The sequence below is a fragment of the Cyrtonyx montezumae genome, unplaced genomic scaffold (genome assembly GCF_038088225.1).
Source record: "Cyrtonyx montezumae isolate F1298 unplaced genomic scaffold, pur_monq_1.0 scaffold_17, whole genome shotgun sequence".
Lineage (NCBI taxonomy): Eukaryota > Metazoa > Chordata > Aves > Galliformes > Odontophoridae > Cyrtonyx > Cyrtonyx montezumae.
This window is the reverse complement of record NW_027071903.1, coordinates 14961685-14988576: the sequence shown is the minus strand read 5'-3', so window position 1 is coordinate 14988576 and position 26892 is coordinate 14961685. Positions and strand designations below refer to the sequence as shown.

The window sequence follows — 26892 nt, the reverse complement described above, 5'->3', positions numbered from 1 at the left end:
CAGGAGGCTCGGCGGGAGGGCAGCGGCCAACAAACAGGCTGGGGTGGTTTTTCTGGGGCGTGGTGGTGGTGGGACCCGGTTGGGTTCGCAGCCCGGCTCTTCCTGGCTGGGGAATGCAGGGAATGCTGGCCAGGTAGAGGAGGAAGGATGTGGCCAACGTGTCTTCCACCTTGGGATGTGGTTTGTGGGGTCCTCGAGGTTCTTCCCAGCAGCAAACGTCAAGGCAGGGTGCGTGGGAACCTCAATTTCACCGGGCTTTGAAACACATCACTGATGAAAATCAGTTTTCCAAATTGAAAAAGAGCAGTGAACTGCAAAAGTTCCCTTTCCTTCGGCTCGAATAGCAGATCACTCTCTGAGAAATATGGCACTACTTGACGTCTTCAGCTGCCTTCAGCACCTCAGGTCGCTTGGAGGCTCTCCTGCTTAGAGAGCTAAGGAGCTCGGTGCCCTAAGTGCATGCGGATTCCCATGCTGAATCTGCAGGAGAAGGTGTTACCCAGCGATCTGTAAGGTCCTTTCCAACCCAAGCCATTCTGTGATTCAATGCTTTACCCACAAAGCAGCACTTGCACTTGTGTTCATCACCAGTAGCTGAGCATCACCGAGCCTACCTGCTCTGACTCGGTCCATCCATCCTCCACCCACCCGTATCACCACAGCAGCATGCCCTCACTCCCTGCCTCGGTGCCCGGGTGCCTGCTCCTGTGCAGACAATGTGTGCCCTTGTTCACCTCCCGTTGCTCAACCCCGCGCTGTTAGGAAACGCCGCTGAGCTCCTCATTACCTTTCGACCTACTTGACGCCTTCCGTGCCCATGTCGTTAATTGCGGCTCACCGCTGCGGGTTGGAAGCGGGGCTGGGTGGGTCACGCCCGAGCTCAGCAAGGTCCCTGTGGGGGATCTGTCTTCCCCCTGCTCCCCTTGCCCTAGGCTGTTCCTACAGCTCGGCGGAGCCTCCCATGACGAACAGGTTTGGAGATAATTGTTCCCCTCCCTAATCTCCATCTCTGGAAGATTCATTGCATTGTTTTCGGCCGCTTGCAGGGAGGGATGTGATTCACCCAGCACTGCTCCCACAGGTGCTTCATCGTCCCCAGGACACCCTCTCCTTTTGCCAGTCCCTCCCCAGGGGACACGCCCACTCCGTGCCCATCCCCAGCCAAGGATAAGGATGCCCAGAGACGTCCCCTTCTCGTGGGAAAATCCCAGGCTCTGACTGGTGGGGTCAGCCTGTGCAGCCCTTTACAAAACACATCTCTGCCTCCAGCTGGACTCACAGCTTTGGGAGAGGTTTCACCTTCTGGAAAGCTTCTTCCTGATGGAAGCTCGTATGTTCCCACCCCCATCCCTTCTCTTCTGCTGGGCTTCCTGCGCTACAGTCACTGGGACTGAGCACCCCAAATGCACTGCCAACAACTGGGGGCCTTTTCCTATGGCTGCAAAGCGTTGGTGACGCTCAGGGAGGGGTACCTGCCCCCCATCCCAGCCATGAGAGGAAGGAGCTGCTTGGCACATCCCACTCAGTATCCCCATCCCTATCTGGGCTCATCTTGGGGCTGAGCCCTTTTCTCCATCCCATCAACCCATCGTCACCTCCCACCTCCCTTCTCCACGGCATCCTCAGGACCTCACTATTAGGGTGATGGAGCAAACGTGCCTTCCTCCCGGCCCCGGTGACACACTGCCTCCTCCGCTCCACGACTGGGACAGTGGGTCACGGCACGGTGACCCATTTCCCGTCCTCCACCTCCGTGCTCTCACCGTGCCGAGCGTGCCACTACCGGGTGTTGCTCAAGAGGCGAGGACCCATGGGATGTGCCACACACGTGGCCGCCGTGCCCCCTCGTGGCGGCACGACATGGGGACAGCGGGTGGCACAGAGCCTGGGGACAAGGAGAGGGGCTGCAGGTGACACCGGTGGCACTGTATGGAGATGGGGATGCGATCTGGATCAGGTGGCACTGCTGGTGGCACCCAGGGGTTCCTGCGTCCCCGCTGCCCTCTCCACCCGGATGGTGTTTTTGGCACAGTCTGCATGCACCGTGGCCAAGCCAAGCACTTCAGGCGCCTCTCAAGGGCAGCACACGCCGGGGAGGCCTGGAAATATCCCCAAGGCTGCAGAGCCAAAAAACCAGCTGGAATGAAAACACGGAGAGAGGGCAGAGGAGGCCTGCAGCGAGGACACGGCCCCTGGGGGTGTGGCATTGCATCCCGGTATGAAGACAGCAGGCTGTCCCTGAGCCGTGGGGATGCAGGTGGGGCAGAGGGATGCAGGAGTGCTGTGCCACCCTGGACCCCCACAGCGTGAGGACACGGGGACAGGAGGCTGCCCAGAGATGCTGCAGGGAGCATCACCCCATGCTCCAGGAATGGGGACAAGGGACACCGCCAGCAGCACACGTCACATCACTTTATTGTCACAGCAGACAGACCCAGTTCCTAGCGGGGGTCCGGGTCCAGCCCCTCTCCCCCCAGTACTGCTCCGACTCCCACCACGGCACGTGCTCCTCCATCCTCCGTCCTCCCTCCTCCATCCTGACCCCATGGAGCAGCTCTGGGGCATTGCTCCCATTGTGCTCTGGAGCTGGAGGTGAGACCGAGGGCGCGGAGCGTGCCAAGCGTCCCCGTGTCCTTCCCCATGGGACACAGGCGGTCACTTCACACCTCCATGCCTGGTGCCTGCCCCAAGCCCAGTGCCTGCACCAGCTCCTCGCTCAGCCCGCTCTTCAGTGTCCGTCGCACTGCAGGGACGGGAGAGTGGCTGCTGGGTCACCGTGCACTGGGCTTGGTGGCTCTGACGTGGGGAGAGGGGGTCCCGGTGGCACGGGTGGGTGCCAGGGTTGGGGCTGTGTGAGGGGCCAGGGAAAGGAGGCAAGGCATGGGCAGCTGTGGGACAGGAACAGTGCATAGGGTGGCACGGGGACAGGGATACAGAGGTGGGACTGGGAAACGAAAGGTGGGGCAGGGCAGGGAAATAAAGAGTTGGGACAGGTGTGAGAACAAGGACACAGAATGGGGACAGGGACGATGAGATGGCAAAGAGCACCTGAACAGGGACACAAAGGACAGAACATAGGGATAGGACACAGTGGCTGGGACGCAGGGGCACTGGGTGTGGGGACAGTGGCACTGGGGACTCACAGGACTTCCTGTTGCCACGGGACCTCCTGCGCTCCCGGCTGGGGCAGGGACGGGGGTTGGCACTGTGTGTCACTGACTTCACCAGGCGGTCCATGATCTCATCTGAAGCGTCATCAGGTGAGCTGGGGACATCCTCCTGGGCTGGGGAGCCCTGGCTGGGAGTGGCGAGCCCCGTCCCTGCATGGGAACACGAGGATGCTGCTGTCAACTGGGCGCTCCCTGGGGCCACCCCACTCTGCCACCTCATCCCCAGTGTGCTCCTACCATGGCCACCCCGGCTGCGGCGGGCAGGGACATCTGTGGGCAAGTTCAGGATGCTCTTCATGCTCTCGTGGCCCACCTCTGCCTGCTCCTGCTGCGTGGGCCCAGCTGACACCACGGCGGGTGGCGATGCCTCAGCAATGCCGGAGAACTTCTCAGTCTGCAGCAGGACAAGAGGCAGGAACTGGGGACAGAGCTCAGAATCACGGAGTCACACGATCATTCAGGTTGGAAAAGACCTCCAAGATCGAGTCCAGCCACCAACTCCCTCTCATCCTAATGGCACAGGGGTGGGATGGTCGGCCTCGTACCTCTGTGATGAGCCGGCCACGCGTCTTGTTGCGCTCCCGATGGGCTGCACGCTTCTTCTGCTGCTGCAGGACGCGCTCCCGGCATGTGCGGTACTCCAGGGCGAACTCCCGCAGCAGCTTGCAGATGGGCATCACCTTCACATCGCGTGCAGCACTTGCCGGGTACCCCAGGTAGAGCAAGAAGGAGTGGAACCTGCAAGGACACCCATCGAGGCATGGCCATCTTACCACAGGTTGACTGGGATGGTGCACCGGGGTTAGGACTCACCTGTTGAGGACGCGCCGGTGCACCACCTTCAGGACGACGATGCGCTGGGTGCTGTCCTTCAGGAAGTCAGTCAGCTTGCTCTTCAGCACCGGCTTGGCCTCGTGCTTGGCGATCACCTTCAGGTTGTCCCAGGAGGCCCGGCAGCGCCGCTCCAGCTGCACCAGGCTGTTGGCCAACTCGTCAAAGTCAACCTAAGGGAGGGAGACGTTGTCCACTGGTGGTGGTGGTGGTGGTGAAGGTGAAGGTGTAGGACCTGGGCTTGGACTCACCTTGGCAGAGCGTGTGATGGAGGCAATCTCTGAGTAGAGGTCCGTGGTTTCTGGGAACTTCTCCACCACCATCTGGCAGAGGTGGTGGAGCAGGGACTGCCGGTGCACCGTGTCCTTCACCTCCGACACCTTCTCCAGATAGCCCAGCTCAAAGCCTCTGCTCTGAAACCCCAATGCTCAGTGGGGCCTCTCCATCTCGCCACCCTCCCACTGACCAAGAAGACCATCACCAGCAATCACACCATGTCCCAAGCTTCTCATGGTCCTGGGCACGCATGTGCTGTGGCTGGTCTCGTCCATGCAGCACCCAGGCTGCAATCCCAACACCCCTTTCCTCACCTGGGAGCCATTCAAGAAGTTGCCCATGGCCAACAGTGTGGCCAGGATGCACTTGAAGGTGTGATTTCTGGCCAGCTGCTCCATGCCCACTTTCAGATCAAACAGCGGCTCGGCAATTTCCTGGATGGGGATAGGTGCAGGTGAGACTCCCTGGGAGTCACCTCCCTTGGGGGATCCTTAAGCAGAAACATTTGTCCTCAACCACAGGCACAAGCACCCCATGCTTGACTTGGGGCCCTGCAGCTCCAGATTTGGACGTGGCCACTTCCCACTGGGATTGCCCATGGCTCATCCCAAGAACCCCGCTGAGGGGAAGATGAGGTATGTGTCCCCATACCTGCTCCAGGCTCTCGTAGTCCAGCTTGAAGGCCCAGAGCTGGAGCCTGGCCGTCAGGTCGCTGATGGAGGACAAGGAGAGCAGGAACTGCTCTGCAGAGCCCAAGGGCACATCAGGGTTGGCCAGCTGAGCCTCCTGGATCCTTTGCTTCTCCTCCTCGGTTGGGACCATGGTCAGGATTTTCTAAGGCAGGCAGAGGGATACATCAGATACCAGCAATGCCACTGCTCCTCCAGGATGGTGGGAGATGGGACATGTCACCCAGGGCCACCTACAGTGTGCCACACATGGGCAGCACGGTACAGAGACCTCCTGACCAGGGGAAATGACCCACACAGTGCTCACCTCAATCCCTTCCTTATTGACTGCAAACTCATCAAAGTTGAGCACGGCTGTCTTGATGATGTGCACAGGAGGCAGCACTGTGAGGCCAATGTTGATGGCGTTGCTCCTCTTGGGATCCAGCACCACTACCACTTTCTTTCCATCAGTAGCTTTCTGCAAAGAGGACGGGGAACAGGCTGGCAGCCAGGCAGAGGGCTCACCTTTGTGAAACACCACGGGATCTGGTAGTGAATCAAACCTATGCGTTGATCACCATCACCCCCTGCCCCATCCTCCCAAGTGAATCTCAGGGCTCTAGCTACCTATCCTCAGCACAGGATGGGGTGGCAGTGCCTTGAGACCACAACAGCTCCCAAAAGCTCCGGCCTGCTGGTACCTTGGAAGCTGGCATCTCTTTTGCCCGGGACTCAAACAGATGCTCCAGTTTGGCAGTGTTGACCTCAACATTTTGGAGGGATGCCCACAGCGTTGCCTGCCCGAACCTGCCTGACCCCACAGTGCCATCCAGCTGCTTCAGCTCCTTCCAGAAGAGCTTCACAGTCCTCTTCTTCTTGGCTTGGGAAGGACCATCAGTGGTTGAGGGGCCTGAGAGCCCCGGGGGAGGTAGACAGCCAGGGACCATGGGTGGTGGAGGTGGAGGAGGTGGGCAACCAGGGACCATGGGTGGTGGAGGTGGAGGAGGTGGGCAACCAGGGACCATTGGGGGAGGAGGTGGAGGCGGTGGGCAACCAGGAACCATAGGATGTGGAGGGGGAGCCATGAGAACTCCAGCGCTCGCTGCCTCGATGCTGGCAGGAAGGAAGGAGCCGTTGGTGACGGGCCCTGACTCCAAGACATCCAAGTCCTCCTCCTCCCCCAGGTCAGTGAAGTCCAGGTCCTTGATTTTCAGTTGCACGGGGCCTGCCTCCAGGCGCTCCCAGGACAACTCCGCGTCGTTCTTGGCGGGCATCATGATGGTGTTCTCCAGCTTCTGCGTGTGGCTCTCAGCATCGATGCTGGATGCAGCACGTGCCAGTTTGGCGTGGGCATTAGCCACCAGCCCATCCGGAGCCCTGCCGTGGGGCCGAGCACTCTCTTGTTCCTGACCACCAGGTCCCTCGACACAGCTGGACCCTGTGTCTGTCTCCACCTCTCCTTGGCGTGGGGACAGTGATGGATCCTCAGGGAAGACCTTCTGCCTCCCCAGCTCTGAGGAGCCCTTGGCATAGAGCATGTCCAGCATGAACTTGGTATCGGAGGAGATGGTGCTGCAGGAGTCGGGGCCGTCCTGCCGTCCTGCATGGGACCCTGTGGAGAGATAGAGCCCACCTGCAGAAGGTGCTGCTGGGCTGCACCTGGGGCTTGGAGCCCGTTCCTTGTGGGAAGATGCTTGGGTGTGAGATGGCCAGAGAAGGTGGCCAAGAGAAGTTGTGGACACCCCATCCTTGGAGGCATTCAAGGCCAGGTTGGACGGGGTCCCGGGCAGCCTGACCTGCTGGAAGGTACCCAGCTCACAGCAGGGGTTGGAACAGGATTATCTTTGAAGGTCCCCTCCAACCTAAGCTGTCCTACGGCACCAGTACCATCATGGCATCCAGTACCATGGGGTGAGCTGGGGCCAGAGGGGCTCCTAATGCCCACGTGGTGGGTCCTGGTAGGGACATACCCCCAACCCAGTCCTGCACGTACTCATGCGGGGTGGTTCTGTGCCAGAATCAGGGGTGCTGCTGTCCCCATCCCACGCGATGGGATGCTCCAGTGGTGCAACATCACTGAGGATGTCGATCCGTCCCTTGGCCATGGAGGACATCTTCTCCTTCTGGGCGGCAGCCAGGTTCTCCAAGAAGCGAGCTCTGCAAGACAGGGACTGATGTTGGCTGGGAGCGTGGTGGAGATGGGGATGGATAAACCTCACCGTACAGCACCACACAGCAAACCCTGCAAGGGGATGATCCCACATCAAAACGAGCCACACCGCAGCAGGATCCACCCACGGCCCCAGCCACCTCCAAGCACTTCAGAGAGATGGCTAAGGCCACCATGGATTGGGAATGGCAAGACAAGGCCCAGCAGGAGCCAGGGAAAGCATGGGCACAGAACTGCTGAGGTCAGCATGGACCTCCGGAGTACACCTGGTGCCACCCTGACCCTGCTCCAACAGGGCCACCCCAATCTGTGCCCAGCACCATGCCCAGGTGGCTTCTGAGCATCTCCAAGGATGGAGACTCCACCACCTCCCTCCACCACCTCTGCCACTTGGTCCCAAGCTGATATCCACTGCAACAAGCCGCAACACCAAGCTCCCAGGAGGGCACCAAATGTTGGAGCTGGGACTCGTGGGACCCTCCTGCTCCTCCTGCTCTGCATGGATGGGAGCATCCACCCTGAGGAAGCGCATGCCTGGAGACACACGCATGCCTCTACTTACTCAAACCTCTTCAGAATAGGTTTGTCCCCATGCAAAGAGGGGGCATCCTCCCGCCTGAGGGAAAACAGGGGTTAGCCCCTGCTCACAAGGAACTCTTGACCCCAACCCCCCAGCCCCATGGCATGGCATGGGAACCCCCCCTCTTGCATGGTGTTGGTGACACTGGGAGCACTGTCTCTGCCAGCAGTACCACCCGACCTGCCACCAGGATGCTGCAGGCTGGGGATGGTGTGGGTGCCCCGTAGGGGGTTGGAGGGGGCTGTCACTTCCAGTGGGACAGCTGTGGTATGGGGGTCCTGGCCACCCAGACAGGGCACAAGCAGAGGAGATGCAAGGGTTGGGGGCAGCAAGCAGGCGTCACGCAGAGCCCAGGCACTTACCAGACAGCAGCAGGTTGGTGCAGCCTGCAAAAGGAAAAGATAGAAAGAGTGGGCAGAGGAGAGAATCAGCACGGGCAGAGAGGAGGAGTGAGGGGGAAGAGATGGAGCTGGAGCAGAGGTGTGCACACCCCAGTGGGGCTAAGGATGCTGTGAAGGCACCGTGCTTGATCATCTCACACTGCTCTCTCCTGTCCTGTGAACCTCGACAGCCCCAGCGTGCCCTGGGGACAGAGGGGATGTGGTGATGGGACCCCCAGGGCACCATCCCTTACTTGTAGATGCTCCTCTCCCCCATGCTGGGGGACTCCTTCTCAGCCGGGGGGCTGGGCAGGCTGAGCTGCAGGCTGGATGCACTGCTGAAGATGCTCTTGGGGCAAGGCCTGGAGAAAGAGGACATCCAGACAGAGCACAATGCCACGGGGGTCTTCCCAGTGTCATAATGCAGCATCCCCACTTCCCACACTTACTCCACTGGGATGCTCAGCTCAAAGCTGTCCTCAAGAGGGGGCTCCTTCGGGGTGCTGGGGGTCTCATTCAGGGATCCGGGGCTCTCTGGGCTCTGCAGAGGATCCGGCTCAGCACAGCCCCCCTGTGCCCTCCACCCGCGCCGTCCTTCATCCGTCTTCCTGCGCTCCTTGCGCCCGCCTGCTGGGGGCTCCTCCACGCCGTCCTCCAGCCGCAGTGCACTCTGCAATGGGACGGGGATGTGCCGTGAGCACCTGGGGACACGTCACGCTGCCATCACCCCCGGGCACCCCACTCACTTCGTAGAGGACAAATTGCTGCTTCAGGTCGAGCTCGGTGCCCTTGCTGCTTAAATACTGCTGCACGACCCTCTCCATGCCCTGCTGCTCCAGGCAGTCCGTCACGTCGTAGAAGGAGTCTTGGTCTGGGAGGGCGGCCAGTGTCTGGGTGGTGGCAAAGGGACGGGGTTGGCACTGGGGACGCAGGGACGTGGTGGTCCTGCGGCACAGCCCCGGTGCTCACCTTGTTGATCAGGGTCATAGCGAACACCAGCAGCTCCGTGTCGGCCCCGTTGCGCTGCTCAAGGATGGCCATCAGGTTGGACCACGGGCATGCACCTGGGACAAGCAACACGTGTCGGTGGCACCAAGGCAATGAGTGTTTGGGATACGGAGCACTGCATCCTGAGCATCTCACCCCCTCCTCATCCCCGCTGGAGGGTCTTGGTGGGCTCCCATTGGCCACGGTTGGCACATACAATGGCTCATGCCACAGCTGTCACACTCCATGGGTGGCATGGGGCATGGACAACCCGTGTCCTCTGTGTCCAACCACCCCCAAGCTGAGATCGAGGTTGGGGTTGGGGCTGCACCCACCTCTTGCCTGGTCCACAGCGTTGACGGCGCGGATGAGGAGCAGGGCATTGGGCTCTGTGTACTCCACAAAGACCAGCAGCAGCTTCAGGGCCATCTTCACCACCAGGCGAAACTGGGACGAGGGACAACGGCTGTGGCAGGGTACTGCTAGAGCAGAGAGCTGCAGCCACACTCCAGGGCTTGGCTCCACCAATGGCTTTGGTGAAGGGTGCTGTGGGTTCAGGGTCCTACAGCTGGGACCCTGATGGCCAATGGGTGCTGGCTCTTGTTACAGTGTGACCCTTGTTATATTCCACCTCTGTGCCCAGGTCACATCATGGAGCTCTTGTAGGTGTTTAGGAGTAGCACCCAAGGAGCCCAAGGCACCTTCTCATATTCCATGTCTGTGCCCAGGTCGCAGAAAGGGGCCATGGGGACTCTTGGTGACACTGGAGAGCAGCACCCAACAAGCCCAAGGCACAGAGCCCATCCTGAAGGCATGGCATGGGGTGAATCCCCGAGGGACAGCGCGTGGGGACATCACAGCCAGGGGTGACAGCAGCTTACTGGGCTTCCCGACAGTGTGTAGAGCCACTGGACGGTCTCATTGTGGTTGATGACACCCTGCATCCCGTCCACGAAGAGCATGATCTGGCTCAAGGCTGCAAGGCAGGGGCACGGGGTGGTGGCATCAGGTGTGCTCCATCAGCGGTGCCACCGGCGGGGACACGCCGAGTACCCACCGCGCAGGATGTAGTTCTGGTAGTTCTGGTCAGCCTCTGCCCCCACTTTGATCAGGCACGTCAGCCCGTCCAGGTTCACAAACTCCGGCACCAGGTCCTTGTCCTCCTGCGAGCGAAGCCCAGCGATGTCCCCACGCAGGAGTTGGGGACATGGCCATCCCCGGGGTGGGGACACACAGCTGGGGCCACCTACCTGGAAAAGCTGCTTGAGGGAGAAGAGGGAGCGCCGCAGCTCCGGGCCCTGCGAGTTGTACAGCTTCTCTGCAAGGAAAGGCACGGGGACGGGCTGCGGGGTACAGCAGCACATGGGGGCACGGCGAGGGGACGTGGGACACACGGGGTGGGAGCAGCAGCAGCTCCACCACCGCCATTTCTTTCAGCGCTGCCACTTTCCTATTTTCTTTGCCTTCTATATTTTTTCTGCCTGGCTGTGACACAAATAACCCCTCTGGTTTCCTGTGCTGAACCGAAACAGGAACCCGGGCAGGAGACACAGCCCCGGCCCTGCACTACCCACAGGAACCCCATCAGCACAACCCTGCAGGCATCGCTCCGCCACCCCCTCTGTCCGCATCCCACGGCTGGCAGCCCTCAGAGGAGGCACGCAGCTCGCCAAACCCGTTTTGTCTATTTTTTACTCTTTTCCTATGTATTTCGGCCAGGACAACCAGCTCTCTGCCAAACCTTCCCGGAGCCGTCGGGACGCAGCATTCCGGAGCCTGGGAACCGTGCATGGGGAGCGTGACCCTGACCCCATTGCCGGTCCCTTCCTTCCCAGCACCGCTGGCTTTCCCCCCCCCCAGCTCCAGATGGAAAGCCTCAGTGCGTCCGAGCGCCCGTCCCCACGTGAGCCATTTGTTTGCATTTGCCAGGGCTATATTTAGAGCTCGCTTGGATGACCCCAGATCCCCGCAGCGTGCGATGGACTCCCGGCCCCGGGGTTGAGGAGACCCCCACCCCCCCCCCAGCTCACCGATGATGGCATGGACACGGACGGAGAGCTGCGTGCGCAGGATCAGCGTTGGCCGCCGGCCCTTCCTACGGCAAAGGGACAGGGGCTGAGCGCTGGCACAGGGGCACTGTCCCCATGTCCCCAGTGCCCCCCCCGTGCCTCACCTGACCTCCTCGTAGAAAGCCTCCAGGTCATCCTTCTGCTCCAGCAGGGACAGCTCCAGGTCCAGGTAGTGGCCGGATGGGGACAGCTGCAGTGTGCAGTCCTCCAGCTGGGGACACACAGCCGGGTGAGATGGGGGCCACCTGCCCACCCCGGGTCCCCTCCAGTGGGTGGCAGCAGTGTCCCTCCTGGCTGCTGGAGGAGGCAGCTCCACCCACCCACCACTACGAACCCCCAAGCTTCTCTCACAGGATCACAGATGCCACTATGTGCCCTTCAGGGCCTCTACCCCTGCACAGGGACCAGCGTTGAGCTGCTGCAGGAATGGGGAGCCCCACGTCAGGGGAAACACATAGCAAGGCTGGCCTTGGTGGCCCCACACCACCGACTGTCCCTTGGTGGGACGCAGCCCAGAGGCAGTGGCTGTCCCCATCAGGGCAGGGTCCCCGCACATGGTGAGCCCCACACGGGTGTCCCAGCTGTGGGCTGCACTGACTCAGCCCCATGACTCAGCCCCAGCTCTGCACCCAGCCACGTGGTGGGAGGGGAAGGGCCAAAAGGTGGCCCTGGTGCTACAGCATCCGCTCCCCATCCTACAGCAGCCACGTGTGCCTTCCCACTTCTCTCCCTGCAGCAGCGATGAACCCCCATTATTAGCCCCCCAGAAAGACTCCAAACACAGTGCATGGCTTATCCAGGGAGGAGCTGTGGGGCTCGTCACCAAAACCCGACTTCCAGCCCCAAATCACTCCAGGGGCCAGGGGCTGGATCCCCACCAAAGGGCTGGGAAAGCCCCAGGGCAGCCCCATGCAGCACCACCATGCATCCATCCCCTACCCCCCCCCGTGCTCGGTGTCCCAAACAAGACTTGGCATGCATGACATCACCACCAAACAGAGAGGGTAAAAGGAACTGAGCCCAAACCACGCCACGCACGTGGAGTGACGCCCCACGGTCTGACTCAGCCTGCAGATAAGTGGTAATTTGGCAGGGTACCTCTGCAGGGCTGGACTCCGTCACCGTGCTGTCAGCACCTCGCCTCATGTCCCCCTGCCCCCAGCCATGGCAACATGCACCAAACACCACCAAGGGCTGGGGGAAGGATCCCACTCGTGCCTTTGCATCCTTCCGGGGTGCACCAAAACGCAGCTCCAGAGGGAAAAAAAATCACCTCTGCTTCAAGCTGGAGGTAACAGCTGACTTTGGGGATGGTGACATCACCCAGCTGGTGCTACCCATGCGGGCCTGGCTGTGCTCCCTACAAGGGATGCTCTGGTGCATGGGTTGCAAGCCCTGGCCAATGTCATCCCCTGAGGAAAGGGACAAGGGACACGGCGTGCTATAGTGAGGATGTGTTGCCACCGTTGCTCCTTGGGCAAGGTTGAGCCACAGTGTTCCTGCTCCCAGCTTTGATCCATTTGCCTCTGTTATGGGAAAGCGTCATACAGTGGTATGGGATCACAGCAAACCCAGGGAGGGCAAAGAGAGGAGAGCATCCATCCCACGCTCACACCTCCCAGGTGCCCTCCGGCTCCTGGTCTGGGGGACTTTTGGGGACGTGTCCTGAGGGGACAAGGACAGCACACAGAAGCGTGGCTCCAGCCAGGTGGGAACACACAGGATCGTGAGCTTCAAAGCTCAGGGAGGATACACGCAGCAAATGATGGCTCATGGATGCACCCAGAGCAGGACTGCCCTCTCCAAATCGCTCAGCAGAGATGTCTCCATAGGGCTGTGATAGAGATCCCTCCATGGAGTGCTGAGGGAGATCCCTCCTTGAAACAGTGATGAAGATCCCTCCATGGGGCAGTGACAGAGGTGCCCCTGTGGGGCTGTGATGGATATGTGTCTGTGGGACGGTGATGGAGATGCTTCCACGGGGCAGTGGTGGAGATCCCTCTGACCTGTGAGATGACGGACCCACAAGCACACCTGGAGGTCTCCGTGGCCAAGACAGACACATCCAAACCAACCCTGCAACAACGAGCTGAGTGCCTTATCTTGGCACAGCCCTGCACAGCATCCTTCTTATCTGCCAGTGCCGGAAACACTTCCCCCATCTCCAGCACTTTCTATTTTTTTTGAAAACCACACATTCCCAACTCCTCTGAGCTGCGGAGCTCCCTGGGTGTCTCTTTCAGCATATTTAAAGAAACCGTTTGGTGACAGTGTGGAATGGGGAGACGCTCCTCACCTCCCGCGTTGGCCTAGGGATGGAGGCGATGGAGACCCAAGAAAGACAAAGAAGAGAAATGTCTGGAGAAAGTCAGAGGAGATTTAAGACTCAGCTGCATTGAGGCCACAGTTCAACACAAAGCTCAAGGATGAGTTTTATACAGTGTGAAGTAGGGCTCATAGCTCACAGCATCCATAACTAAGCGTCGCTCGGCACCCTATGCCATCTTTGCATGCCCAAAACTCCAACAAAGCTCTTGTGCAAGCCAGCCCAGCTCAGCTCACTTCTGAAATACACACTATCATAGCTGCAGGCTCTCTTCCCTCCTCGCACCCCTGGGCAACAGGAACCACTTTGGGACATTTTGGGGCTGGTAGAGGTGTTTATTACCGGGTGCTGCCCTGTACCCTTTCCTGCTGATGGATGGCAGCAGATGGATGGGAGTAGTGCCCACTGTGGGGAAAAAAAAGGAAAAGAAGGCAGGAGGGCTCTGGAGGGCACACAGCACTCACAGCTCGGAGCTGCACACTTGCTCACATGCTGCCCTCTCCATCCAGCCCTGAGCTCTCCATGGCTCCGTAACCCCAAACCCAACAGAATCAAGGACTCTGGGCACATGGGAGCCCCAGACCCATTACCAACACAGGTTTAGCTCTTCTGCACGTTTCCAGAGGAGGGAGCTCTCACAGTTTTGTAGAAAACACAGGTTTTGCAGCAAATCCCTGCGGTTGAAAGGATGCCTGCACCCGGAGGGAGCATCACTCAGCGGTGCCCTGTGTGACTTGCTGGAAGCTCGGGTGAGATAGCATCGTCCCGGACCAGAACAATGCGGCTGCGGGAAGCGGGTGGGAAGGTATTTCAGGCACAAACACACATTCCGGAAAGCATGAAAAAGCCATCAGCTGTGGGGAGAGGAAATGAGGGGCCACACACGTGTGGGCAGGGAGGGTAAATCCCGCGTGGATCCACTCCAGGGGACGCGGGGCAGCCAGCATGGGAGGATGCTGCTGAGTGAAGCAGGACGAGCCCAGCATCCAGGGCTGAGTTTTATAGGGGAAAAAATTAATAATGACTGCTCATTTCCTAATTATAGCACGGTGAGTAATGGGGTTGCGAGCGGCACCTGGCAGCGCGGGCACGGCGGTGCTCTGTGTGGGGCGGGGGAGCTGGCTCCAGCCCCACAATGTCCCCGTCCCCATGGTGGCACCCCGGGACAGCGATCCCGTTACGGCTCCGGGGTGGGGAGGACGCATGCCTGAAATTTGAGTTTGCTCCATTCGTCATGTCTGGGGCTGCGTGTTCCCAAACAAACCGTGTTTAGTCACCAGCGAAAAATCCCATGGCGGGGACACCAGCGGGAAGAGACTGCAGAGGGCACTCATCACACCAAGAGGGGACCCGCAGGCAGGAGAGGGCGTGGGGGGAGGAGGCTCCAGCCTGGCTGGGGAAACCGGCACCGCTTCGGACCCCCCCCCCGGTGCTGCTCCTCCTTCCTCCCCGCTGCTCGGAGGAAGTTGCTCAGTGCATGAGTTTTGCGGGGCTTTCCTTCCAGCCCATGCAAACGCCGCGTGGGACAAGGGGCAGCTCAGCCCCGTGCGCAGCTCATCCCTGCGCTCCATCGCAGCGCGGTGCCGACGCAGTGTCCCATGCCGCTGCCGTCGGATGGGAACCGGCCCCGATAAAACGGAGCCACTTCTCCCGCGAGGCCGCGCGGGATGGCATCAGGCGGAACGGCGGCGTCCCCATGGCAGCGCGCGGCTACAGACACACGGCCACGACGTCCCGACGTGGGGATGCGGGTACGGCTGCGCCCAACATCGGTTTGCCGAGCCCCCCACCGCTCCGCCATCCCCACCCAAGCGACAACCGGACAGCCCCATGGGACCGCAGCCCCACAGCCACGCCCGGGATGCTCAGCCCCCCCGCTCTCCCGTCTCCCCCACTTACCGGCAGCGGGGCTCCCAGCAGCCGGTGCACCGCGGGCAGCTGAGCTCCCAGGGCCAGCGCTTCTTCCACGGCGTAAACGGGCGCACGTCGGGGCTCCGGGAAACTGCCGCAGCCGAAGGGATCGGCGTCTTCCAGGTACTGCACCCGGCACGGGACCGCAGCCTCCGCCATGGCAGCACCGCCACCACCGCCGCACTGCGCCCGGAGCTCCGGGGGCGGCACCGGGACGGCCCCCGACACCGCCCCGGCACCGTCCCGGCACTGCGACGGCACCGCCCCGCGCTCGGGCGCCCTCCGCGGGTGTAAGCGGGGCTTTGCTTGGGCGGCTCCAATGGGTACGGGGGGGCAGGGGGATGCTCCGAGGGCAATGAGGTGCTCCGGCTGTGTAAGGGATGCTCTGAGTGCCCCGCGTGCATGGGGTGCTTGGGGGGTGCAGGGATGGTCCCTCGGGAGGACAGCAGGGGGATGGAGGGTCAGCAGGTGATGGATAAAGTAGGAAGGGATGGAGAGGACAGCAGGTGATGGAGGGACAGAAGGGGCCTGGAGGGGGCAGTAGGTGATGGAGGGGACAGCAGGGTGGTGAAGGGGGGGGGACCAAGGCAGGTGCAAGGAGACCACTGAGGGGCAGGAGGCTTTGGGGTACGTGCAGGGGGACCGGGGCTGGGGTGGGGTGGCATGGAGGTGCTGCTTGGGGTGAGCAGTGTTGGGGACAGGGAGGCGACATCGAGGTGATGCTGGGGACCGGGACGGGTGGAACTGCAGAGGTGAAACCGTGGCAGCTCTAGGGCAGATGGAGGTGACACCGGGGCAGCGTGGGGGACTGGGGCAAGCGGAGGCGGTGCCGGGGCAGTACTCGAGACCGAGGTGGGGGGAGGGGGGGTGATCGAGCAGCACCGGGGACCGCGGCGGTTGGGAGGAGCGGCACCGAGGCGGGTGACGGTGACACCTGGACGTCGCCGAGGACTTGTGCGGCACTGGGGACCGGAGCGGGTGGAGCAGCTCCGGGGCGGGGCGGGGCGGGCGCTGCGGGGCGGGCCGGGCTCTGCCCCCGCCGTTGCCGGTGACGTCGCGGCGGGGCCGGCGGAGCCGCGGAGCGGCGGAGGTGCGGGGCCATGCATCCCCCGGGCAGCGGTCCCCCGGCCTCCCCCGGCCCCGCCGCCGTCCCTCCGGCGGGAGCCGAGCTGCTGCGGTGGCAATGGCACGAGGTGCAGGTGCCGTGCCTGGTGGTCGCCTGGATCCTGGTGGCCAGCCTGGCAAAGATCGGTGAGTGCCGCCGGGACGGGGGGACCGGGCCCCGGCATGGGCAGCGGTGACAGCGGAGGGCGGGGTGGCACCGGGCTGCGCGGTGACGTGCGGCCGGATGGTCCCTGCGAGGTGACAGCGCGGTGCTCGGTGGCCCACGGAGGGTCGAGAAGCCGTTCTTTGCCATGGGGGTGTGATGAGAGGTGACAGAGCAGAGCCTGGCTGCTGGCACCCAGGGGACACGGTGGTGGACCCCCGGGGTGGGCACGGAGGGGACAGAGTGGGGGATGTGTGTGCTGCTGTCGGGGTTGGGAGCGGCGCTGGGTGGTCACTGCCGGTGGGTCACAGCAGAGCCACGTGGCACGGAGCGGGCTCCCAGGAGGTGTGACAGTGACCTTGAAGCGGCCGTCCTCCTCGAAGCAGTGCTGGGGAAGCGGGGATGCACTAACAGCCAGGGCAGGGTGTTGCTGTCGCTGTCAGCCGCCCTCCTCCTGCTCCAGCATCACCCAACCCACGGCTGTGCACCTCGCGCTGCATCCTCCCTCGGCCTTCTCGCAGCTAAACCTCTGCAAGGAATTAATTACGAGCTGAGGCATGGGGTGCTCTGCCTGCAGCTGTGCCACCTCCAGCTGCCGTGGCAGCGATGTGACAGCAGCCAGCTGTCCCATTGCCTGAGGACACATCCTACCCCTGCTCCTAGCCCCGGCACTGCTGTCCCCAGGGTGCCCAGGGGCACGGAAGGAGATGGGGACAGGGGCAGAAGGGTCCCCAAGAGTGGGGTGGCCGTGCTGGGTGCTGAGTGCTGGGTGCTGGGTGCAGGCTGGTGCAGAAGAGCTGCTGCCAGCTCGCAGCCCTGTGACTGCAGGGGCGGAAACGTCCCCAGCGCTGCGTGCTGGGGAAGTGATACTGTAGGCTCTTGTTCTTGGAAACCATCATGATGCCGGGGTGCCCTGAGCAAGCAGCAAGCAAATGCCCGGGGTGGAGAAAACCACGATGAGCATTGGCTTCCTGCACAGCAAGCCATCATCCGGGCTCTGCTGCCTTCCCTGCTGTTTGCATTGGGGAAGACAGAAAGGAGAAGTGATGAGCGTTGCCCCACAGCCTCCCCTCACCCACACGAAGGGCTGTGGGTCCCAACCTTCTCCCTTTGCATCCAGTCCCTGACCCCATTGCTCCCAGTTTTGGTGCCTCCGATCCCGCTGGGATGTGGTTAGTGGGTGTGGTGCTGATGGGTCAGTGGTCAGACTTGATGATCTCAGTGGTCTTTTCCATCCTTAACGATTCTATGATGGACCCTGAGCCCCACGAGGGGGAGCAGGGTTTGTCCTCGGGTCCTCCCGACAGCACATCCCGTGCCGGGGGATGTCTGGAGCGGGGATGATACCTCTGAAGTTAATTCACATGTGGCTGAGTTACCGTTGCTGTGGGAACGTTAATGCTGAAATTCTTGCCTAGCGGGTGTAAAATTAGAGCTCTGCCACCCGTCCCTGCTGCAGAGCAGCTCGTGTGCTGGGATTTGCTGTGAGGGCGGCAGCAACGAAGCCAGCAGCGTTCCCATGCCTTGGCTGTGCATGCAGGGCTTCTCCCATCGATGCTGAGAACTTCTTTGATCAGCACAGCCTTCCTCCTGGTGGGGTGATTGGCACAAGCAATGGGCTCCTCTCATCTGGAGCTTTCAGGACTGGGATGTGTGGGGGTGGTAGGGCAGCTCAGTGATGGTCTGGAGACCGCGATGTCCCTTTACTTGAGGATGAGGTGCCTGCTGACTCCTGGTAATGGCTTTAAGCTGCACCAGGGGAGGTTCAGGTTGGATATTAAGAACAATTTCTTCCCAGAAAGAGCAATGAGGCCCTCTGGGAGGTGGGGGAGTCACCATCCCTGGGTGCGTCCCACAGCCATGGGGATGTGGCACTGAGGGATGCGGGCAGTGGGCATGGTGGGGGTGGGCTGGGGTTGGACCAGGGGACCTGAGAGGTCTTTTCTAACCGTAATGATCGTGATTCCTTCATCTGATGGCCACGTTGTGCCACAGCACTGAGATGTCACCAGAGATGGCTGCGAGACCTCAGTGGTGGGAGGACACCTTGTCTGTGACCCCCGGCAGCCCCACAGTACAGCACCCAGTGCTTGGCAGGAGAAATACACAGGGATTTGTGGGTTGCCCCGCTGGTTTTGCCAAGAGGCTGCAATGATTTGGGTTTACATGGGGACAAGGCTGCCACGAGGAGCCTGTCCCCTCTGCTGGCTGGCATGATGTGGCCTTGTGCCATCAGGCTCCTCGCCATGGGGCTAAATACATGGATATGAGGGTATGATTAGCTTGCTCCGTTAAATACATCCTCATTCGTGGCTTGCTGAAATAAGCTGATAATTGCAAGCATCTCTCCCTCCGCAGCTCCCGCATGCCTTGTATTTGCATGCAGGTAGGTCAGCCAGTGCTCTGTCCAACGTGCCCGTGCTGCAGTGTTTGCATGCCTCTCCACCCGCGTGCTCAGACAGCTGCAAACAAGGTCACCCCATCACCAGGGCTGAGTGTCCCCGTCCCCGTGTGGGGTACCGTGTTCCTGTGAGCAGGATGCCTCTCTTGAACAGCAGCCAGCACTGCTTGCAGCACTATGAACGTGCTCAGTGATGCCTTTATCCTTTTAGCACAGATTTCAAACAAGCAAAATGCCCAAATGCTTGGCTTATACAGCAGTGGATTGGGAGGAGGAGGACCTGAAATCCTGATCTGGGACAGGCCCAGAGCAGACAGGCACAGGCAGTAGAGAGGGAAGCCAGTTCCTGAGCTGCTCTCTCAGTTTATACCACTGGTGTGGTTGTCACAGTGTAGACCTTGGGTTGAGTAGAGCTGTGGCCCATCCATGGGCACCTCATGCAGGGAAGGAGCCCAGTGTCCTAGGGTTGGTGTGAGACCACAGCACAGCCTTCCTCCTGGTGGGGTGACTGGTACAAGCACCTCATTTAGAGCTTTAGAGATTGGGCTTGGCAGTGGTAGCAGGACAGTCAAGTGAACCAACGAGGTCTTCTGCTCACACGTGGCCTTTAGGGCTCCCTTGTCTCCACTCCGGGTCTGTCACCCATCAGTCAACCCATCTGTGTGGAGCCTGTGGACTCAGGGTGCTCTGTCCCTGTGCCCCTCTGGCTGCTGCTCACATTCTTCCTTCTCTTTCAGTGTTTCATCTGTCCAGAAAGGTGACATCCGTCGTGCCGGAGAGCTGCCTCCTCATCCTGCTGGGGCTGGGCCTGGGTGGCATTGTGTTGGCCGTGGCCAAGAAACCCAAATACCAGCTGGAGCCCAACATGTTCTTCCTCTTCCTCCTGCCCCCCATCGTCCTGGACTCGGGCTACTTCATGCCCAGCCGCTTGTTCTTCGACAACATTGGTGCCATCCTCACCTACGCAGTTGTGGGCACACTCTGGAACTCCTTCACCACCGGCACCGCGCTCTGGGGCCTGCACCAAGCGGGGCTGATGGGTGGGTGCAGAGGGAGCCCACATCCCTGAAAGAGGGGTGGGAAAATGCAAAACACTCCCAAATTTAGAGCCCTGGCGTGAATCCCGCAGCTTTCAGGAGCTGGGAATGATGTTCTGGCACGACCAGCAAGTGTGGAGGACAAAGGGGACCTTCTCGGCGTCGGGCTGACTCATGTCTTTGCTATTTTTGTCGCCGACCTTGGCTAGCTCTGCTGGCTTGCTGCCGTGTTCCCTGTCCTCGGCTGGAGCTACTGGCCCTGCCTGGCTTGGGCCTTCTTTCGAGCTCCTCTGAGCCCAGGGGAACCTCTTGGTGCCTGATCCGAGCACTTCTCCCCTCGTGTGCCAAACCCCACATCACCTCAGGGAGATCTCAGAGGTGTGACAGACAGGCTTGTTTCACCTGCACAATCCCTCACCTGGGGAGGATGACCTGCCTCACCTCCATCCTTCTGTCCCAGCAGATCCAGGTGTGGAAGCTGGGCTGATGGATTTCCTGCTCTTCGGCAGCCTCATCTCAGCTGTGGACCCTGTGGCAGTGTTGGCTGTTTTTGAAGAGGTCCATGTGAACGAGACCCTCTTCATCATCGTGTTTGGCGAGTCCCTCCTGAATGATGCTGTCACTGTGGTGAGTTGGAGCCACGGGAGCCCTACAGTCCTAATGACACTGAGGGTGGTGAGGCACTGGAGCAGGCTGTCCAGAGAAGTTGTGAGTGCCCCATCCTTGGAGGTGTTCGGGTTGACGTGGCTTTGGGCAACTTGATGTAGTGAAAGATGGATGAGAGGTAATGGCCTTCAGTTGCACCAGGGGAGGTTCAGGTTGGATATTAGGAAACATTTATTCTCAGAAAGAGTGGTGAGGCATCAGAAAGAGGCTGCCCAGGGAGGTGGGGGAGTCACTGACCCCAGAGATGTTCAAGAAGCATGGAGATGTGACACTGAGGGACAAGGGTGGTAGGCATGGTGGGGTTGAGCTGGGGTTGGTCTTGGTGATCTCAGTAATTTTTTCCAACCTTAATGATTCTATTGATTCTTTGTCTTGCCCACTCCATGGGATTGGACTGATGACCCTTCTGACTCAGATCAGTCCGTGATCCTATGGAAGTGGAGCCCAGTGAGGGCCAGGCACTGGAATCCCTGCAGAGGGTGCAGGTGGCCACCCCATGCCACTGGTCCCTCCACTGTGTTGCACCTCAGGAGAACGCTTAGGCCCATCCTTCCCACCTGTGCTGCCCCTCCCATGGTAGCGAGGTTCTCTGCCATTCCCAAAGGACTTGTGTTGCCTGCAGGTGCTGTACAAGGTCTTCAACTCTTTTGTGGAGCTGGGCCCAGAACACATCCATGCCACGGACTATGTGAAGGGGGTAGGTGAGTACGTGCCCCACCAGCTCTTCCTGTAGCACAGAGAACTGGGGAGCATGGGTGCTGTGTTGTGGGCAGTCACTAAGCACATCTCAGCCACTGTCACTGGATGCTTTGGTGGGGAGTCAGGTGGGAGCGTGGGGTCTCAACAAAGGTGCAACTCAACCTCTTCCCCTCAGCCTCCTTCTTCCTGGTGAGTCTGGGGGGCACGGCTGTGGGACTGCTCTTCGCCTTCCTTCTGGCCCTCATCACGCGGTTCACCAAGCGCGTGCGCATCATCGAGCCGCTCTTCGTCTTCCTCCTGGCCTATGTTGCCTACCTGGCTGCCGAGATGGTTTCACTCTCTGCCATCCTGGCGTGAGTACTGGGAACCCCAGAAAAGCAGGGGTGCTCACCATAGGGTCATGCCAGCTCCTTCTGCCCCTCTGCAGAGTCACCTTCTGTGGGATCTGCTGCAAGAAGTATGTGGAAGCCAACATCTCCCAGAAATCCCGCACCACGGTCAAGTACACCATGAAGACGCTGGCCAGCAGCTCAGAGACCATCATCTTCATGTTTCTGGGCATGTCAGCTGTGGACACTTCCAAGTGGGCATGGGACACCGCGCTGGTACTGGGCACTCTGTTCTTCATCCTCCTCTTCAGAGCCATGGGTCAGTCTGTCCTTCTGTCCCAGCCATTTTCTTGCCATAAAGCAGCACTCCCCAAGTGTGGCTCCTAGCTTCGACTTTGCCTCATCTATGGGGCTCTGGTGCCATCCCACACTCTTGTCCTCCATCTTCTCTAGGTGTTGTCCTCCAGACCTATGTCCTCAACCGCTTCCGCCTCATCCCGCTGGACAGGATCGACCAGGTGGTCATGTCTTACGGTGGCCTCCGCGGAGCTGTTGCCTTCGCCCTGGTCATCTTGCTGGACAAGGCAAAGGTGAAAGCCAAGGACTACTTTGTGGCAACGACCATCGTGGTGGTGTTCTTCACTGTCATCGTGCAGGTGAGGATGGGCACTCTGTCCTTGGGGAGCAGCACCATGGACAGATGCCAGCCCTGGGGTGTGGAGGGGCATGACTTGGGACACGGGTACCAGGTGTCAGGTCTCCAGATCGCCATCACACGGACCCAAAGCACAGTGGGAACATTGCATGCGGCTGTCACAACCAATGTCCCTGGTCACTTCATGCTCCTTTTGCTCTTGTCCCCTAGCCACACACCCTCTCGCCCCCTCAATCTTTTCCTCATCCTCTCCTGCCGTTCCAGGGCCTCACCATCAAACCACTGGTGACGTGGCTGAAGGTGAAGCGCAGCGACCACCACAAGCCCACGCTGAATGAGGAGCTACACGAGCACGTAGGTGCTCCCCACAGGAGGGGAGGGCTTAGCCTGGCTCACCCTCTACCGTTCTCACCCTTTTCTCCTCACTCCAGGCCTTTGACCACATCCTGGCGGCAGTGGAGGACATCGTGGGACACCACGGCTACCACTACTGGCGGGACAAGTAAGTGTCTTGTCTGCTGGCATTCAGCTGGATGGGGTGGTATGGCAGCTGTGCAGACATCCCAAGGAGAACAGGCCTGCTGTGGGCAAGGCAGCAGGACCAGGAAGGTGTATGTCTGTCCATCTGGATAGTGCAATGCAAACCACTGGCCCAGAAGTGTCCTAAGGAGAGGCTGGGCAGAGGTGGCTTAGGGCACAAGGTGGCATTGCCCATGCTGGAGCTGCTGCAGGACTGTGGTAGCTGTGATGACGTTGTGCCTCCCCAGATGGAGACACACTGGATACTGAGGAAGGAACTGTTAAAATTTTAGGAGTGTTTATCTGCAGAATCACAACAGGAAAAGCGTGCAGGGAGCCTGCTTCCTGGAGGGAAGCTCCGTCTGGGCAGCTGCACCAGCTCCAGTTCTGCACCCGTCACTGGTCTCCGGTTTCCCCTTGGCTTGGGGACAGCGTGGCAGCATGTCCTGTCCTCTCCTGCTGTCCTCTGCCAGGGTGTTCCCAGGCACAGCCTTCTCTCCTCACGTTTTGGGACACTTTGGACTTTGCATGGGAAGAAATCCCGTGACCACTGTACACATCCATCCATCCCCTGTGGGGCTTTAACCACCTGCGTGTCCATCTCACTGCAGGTGGGAGCAGTTTGACAAAAAGTACCTGAGCCAGCTCCTGATGAGGAAATCTGCCTACAAGCTGCGGGATGAGATCTGGGATGTCTACTACAAGCTGAACATCCGTGATGCCATCAGCTTTGTGGACCAGGTAGGGGTGTGTGGTGGGAGCTGTTTCCCACTAGATGAGGTGGTGGGGACCTCTCCAGCCCGTCTCTGTCACTCCCCCAGGGTGGCCACGTGCTGTCAGCTGCCAAGCTGGCACTGCCCTCCATGCCCAGCCGCACGTCCATGTCAGAGTCGTCAGTCACAAACCTGCTGTGAGTGCAAGCATCCCTCTAAGCCCCGACCTTTAGGCAGCACTCCCTGGCTGCAACATCCCTGGGATGAGCTGGACCCACCGGGATTGGATCAATCCACGGGGATTGGGTCGGATGCAACGGGATGGGCTGGATCCATTGGGATGCTCCAATTCCCCAGGAGGGAGAGCGGGAGCGGCGCGTGCCTGGACCTGCAGGTGATCGACACGGTGCGGAGCCGGCGGGACAAGGAGGACGCGGCCATGCACCATGTGCTGCGCGGGAGCCTCTACAAGCCCCGGCGGCGGGTGAGCGCTGCCGCCCGCAGCAGGAGCGGGGATGGAGGGTGCTGTGCGGGGCTGGCTGCTCACCCTGTGTCTCTTTGCCTCTCCCTCGGCCAGTACAAGGCCAGCTACAGCCGTCACTTCATCTCTCCAGATAAACAAGAACGCCAAGATAAAGAAATCTTCCGGCAGAACATGAAGAGGCGCCTGGAGACCTTCAAGTCCACCAAGCACAATGTCTGCTCCTCCAAGAGCAAAGCCAGGCTGAAGGAAAAGGGCAGGAAGAAGGCAAGTGATCCCCAAATTCCTGCTCCCCTACAAGATACGGGGCAGCGAGGTCCTGCGGGGCCATGGCATGCTGCAGGGTTTCAGCATCTCCAGAGCCTGGGAACGGAGTTGGGTCCCATTCAGATCCCTCTCCCTCTGCAGAAAAACACCTCTCTGCCCAGCGATGCACCCAACGGGAGGACGCACAGAAACATCCCCTGGCAGGAGGCGGGTAAGGAGGAGGTGGCAGGAGAGGTTCTCAGGACCTGCAAGGGCACCCATTGGGGTGGGGTGGCAGCAGCACACTGTCCATGCTTGGTGGCACTGGGGTTTATCCTGGCACAAGGACCTTTCCCATGGGTGCAGGAGGGCAGCTCTTAGGATATCCATGCTCCATTCCCCCCCTTACCCCCTCTCCCCCGTGTGGCTGCAGCTCCCGTGCTGGTGACAGTCAGCTCCGATGAGGAGGAGAGTGATAGCTCGGAGACGGAGAGAGAGGATGATGAAGGGATCGTGTTCGTTGCTCGTGCCACTGATGAGGTCCTGCAAGGAAAGGCAACCCAGGGTAAGCATGCCATTCTTTCCTCTGCCTAATGGAGCAAGATTTGCTTGAGCTGGGAGCACAAATAGGAGGGCTGCTCTTCTCTGTGACCATGGAGGCACAGCAGAGCCTCCAAAATGGGCCAGATTGGAAGAGTCCCCATTGGTACCAGGGTTTGAAGGAGCAGGAGCCATGCAACATCCCCCTCCATTCCTCCTTCTGCATCCCCAGGCAGCCTGGACGTCTGCCCCAGCCCCTGCATCATCCCGCCATCACCCACCTTGGCAGAGAAGGAGCTGCCGTGGAAAGGAGACCAGGCTGATCTGGCTGTTTACGTCTCCTCGGAGACCACCAAAATCGTGCCGGTGGATATGCAGAAAGCATGGAACCAAAGCATCTCATCCCTGGAGAGCATTGCCTCGCCGCCAGGCATCGAGGCAGGAGTGCAGCACAGGAGGTTCGCCCGCCCCATGCTGGAGAAGCAGCCGCAGTCGGCGAGCCAGGCAACGCCGGAGCAGGTCTCACGTTTCCAGTTCCCCAGCCACGTACCCAAGAGCAGCAGGTCGAAGAGCGACAGCAGCCCCGAGGGCGTGGAGCAGCAGGAGCTGCAGCCCCTGATGGGCACGGAGGAGCAGGGCAGGGGGCTGCTGCCCGCCGAGCACCGCCGGCTCGCATTCAGCAGAGCCAGCCACATCTGAAATGCATGGCATGCGGGGCAGACTGCCACCCTCCAGCCACTCCCACGTCGTGCTTTGTGAAGCTTCTGCGTGTCTCCTCCAACTCCAGGAGCGGCCAGAGAGCTGTGGGGCTTTGCTCATGCTGATGTGAGGCTGGTGGAGAGAGGGGCATGATGCAAGAGCAGGCACCGGCCCCATCCATCAGGGGGCACAGATCCCAAGTGGGGTTCTTTGTCTCCTGTCTCCTGGGAGGCCAGAGGTGTTCCTCCCAAAGGTGGTCTTGATGCCACTGTGGCTGTGCCAGCATGAGGTTTGGGGTTCTGGCTGATGGACTGCTCCAGCTGACCCTCCATCCTCTGCAGGATGGGCTGCTGCCCATTCCCACCGGGCCACCCAGCCTTTGGCTTCCAGGCACCCGGCTGCTTAGGGCACGCATGGACCTCAGCTGGGAGAGCAGAGATCAGCCCCTTTCCACGGCAGCTCTGTCCCCCGTGGTTCTGGAGGCACCGCAGAAGCAAAGCCATGACCTTCTCAGGACTGGGGTTTGGCTCCTCTGAGAGCCAGGCTGTACACGCACAGGGACTCTTCGTCACTCGTTTGGCTGTGCCACCACACTGCTCATCCGGGGGTGCTCCTCATGGCTGCAGCATTCTGTTTTCTGGCTTTGCTAGAGGACAGCAGCCTTGCATGGCAGCCTTCATCCTGCCTGCATCCCAGTCCCTCCAGTTGCTCTCATCATCTGGGAGGGCACAAAGGAGAGCAGCAGGTCTGAATGTAAAGCAGGAGCGGGAGAGACGGGTGTGAGCTGAGTGCATCTGCAAAGCTCTGCCCCCAGCACCTGCCCCCAGCCATCCCAGAGCCCTCCCAAGTGGGACCCTGTGATCTCGCTCCCCAAGATCTGCTCAGAGTTCAGTGTAGCTGGGCACAGGTGACCCCTGGAGCGGGGATGCTCCTCGCTGGGCTGATAACACCCAACAGCAAGCACATGGCTGCCCATCGCAGCTACCTGGGGTGCTGGGTCTGCACGTGTCAAGGATGTTTCAGTGCCCTGGGTGAATGAACCCACGTGGGGCAGGCAAGGCGGTGGCACTCGGTACTGCTAGCAAGGCTGCTTTGCTCTGTACCTGCCCTGCCAACTGGAGCATGAGGTTTTTAAACAGGTTTTTATATAGTTTTGCATTTCTTGTATGCCTTATTCCAGTTTTGATTTCTGATATCAGGCCATACTAAATCTCTAGCTGGGTCAGTGTTTTCTGTAGCCATGGGCACCACAAACAACTCCAGACTTAG

At 60.3% G+C, this 26892-nt stretch overlaps 2 protein-coding genes across 7 annotated transcripts; one reads left to right on the top strand and one right to left on the bottom strand.

Annotated features, from left to right (window-relative positions):
- Positions 1-2393: 2393 nt before the first annotated feature.
- On the bottom strand, positions 2394-15567 carry FHOD1 (formin homology 2 domain containing 1). Of its 3 annotated transcripts, XM_065733399.1 has the most exons (24): positions 15360-15567; positions 11239-11345; positions 11096-11160; positions 10316-10383; positions 10123-10228; positions 9947-10041; positions 9401-9512; positions 9048-9142; positions 8825-8968; positions 8528-8748; positions 8333-8440; positions 8061-8084; positions 7681-7734; positions 6942-7105; positions 5650-6560; positions 5274-5426; positions 4929-5111; positions 4592-4711; positions 4253-4414; positions 3984-4174; positions 3716-3908; positions 3408-3564; positions 3144-3320; positions 2394-2743 (listed from the first exon to the last, which is right to left on the bottom strand). In XM_065733399.1, exons 1-24 carry the CDS (start codon positions 15528-15530, stop codon positions 2661-2663), a joined length of 3864 nt encoding a protein of 1287 aa, XP_065589471.1. In that variant the 5' UTR covers positions 15531-15567; the 3' UTR covers positions 2394-2660. The 3 variants fall into 3 exon arrangements, with proteins under 3 accessions (XP_065589471.1, XP_065589472.1, XP_065589474.1); XM_065733400.1 differs by lacking the exons at positions 7681-7734; positions 8061-8084; XM_065733402.1 differs by lacking the exons at positions 7681-7734; positions 8061-8084; positions 8333-8440.
- On the top strand, positions 15403-25805 carry SLC9A5 (solute carrier family 9 member A5). 4 transcript variants are annotated; one of them, XM_065733411.1, is made up of 16 exons: positions 15403-15494; positions 19777-20079; positions 20537-20703; positions 21365-21443; positions 21617-21794; positions 21869-22089; positions 22224-22426; positions 22690-22779; positions 22857-22927; positions 23556-23685; positions 23766-23854; positions 24015-24141; positions 24235-24405; positions 24547-24616; positions 24818-24949; positions 25157-25805. In XM_065733411.1, exons 2-16 carry the CDS (start codon positions 19905-19907, stop codon positions 25621-25623), a joined length of 2370 nt encoding a protein of 789 aa, XP_065589483.1. In that variant the 5' UTR covers positions 15403-15494; positions 19777-19904; the 3' UTR covers positions 25624-25805. The 4 variants fall into 4 exon arrangements, with proteins under 4 accessions (XP_065589483.1, XP_065589482.1, XP_065589481.1 ...); XM_065733410.1 differs by lacking the exon at positions 15403-15494 and adding an exon at positions 16425-16622 and having other exon boundaries at positions 20540-20703; XM_065733409.1 differs by lacking the exon at positions 15403-15494 and adding an exon at positions 16425-16622.
- Positions 25806-26892: the final 1087 nt, after the last annotated feature.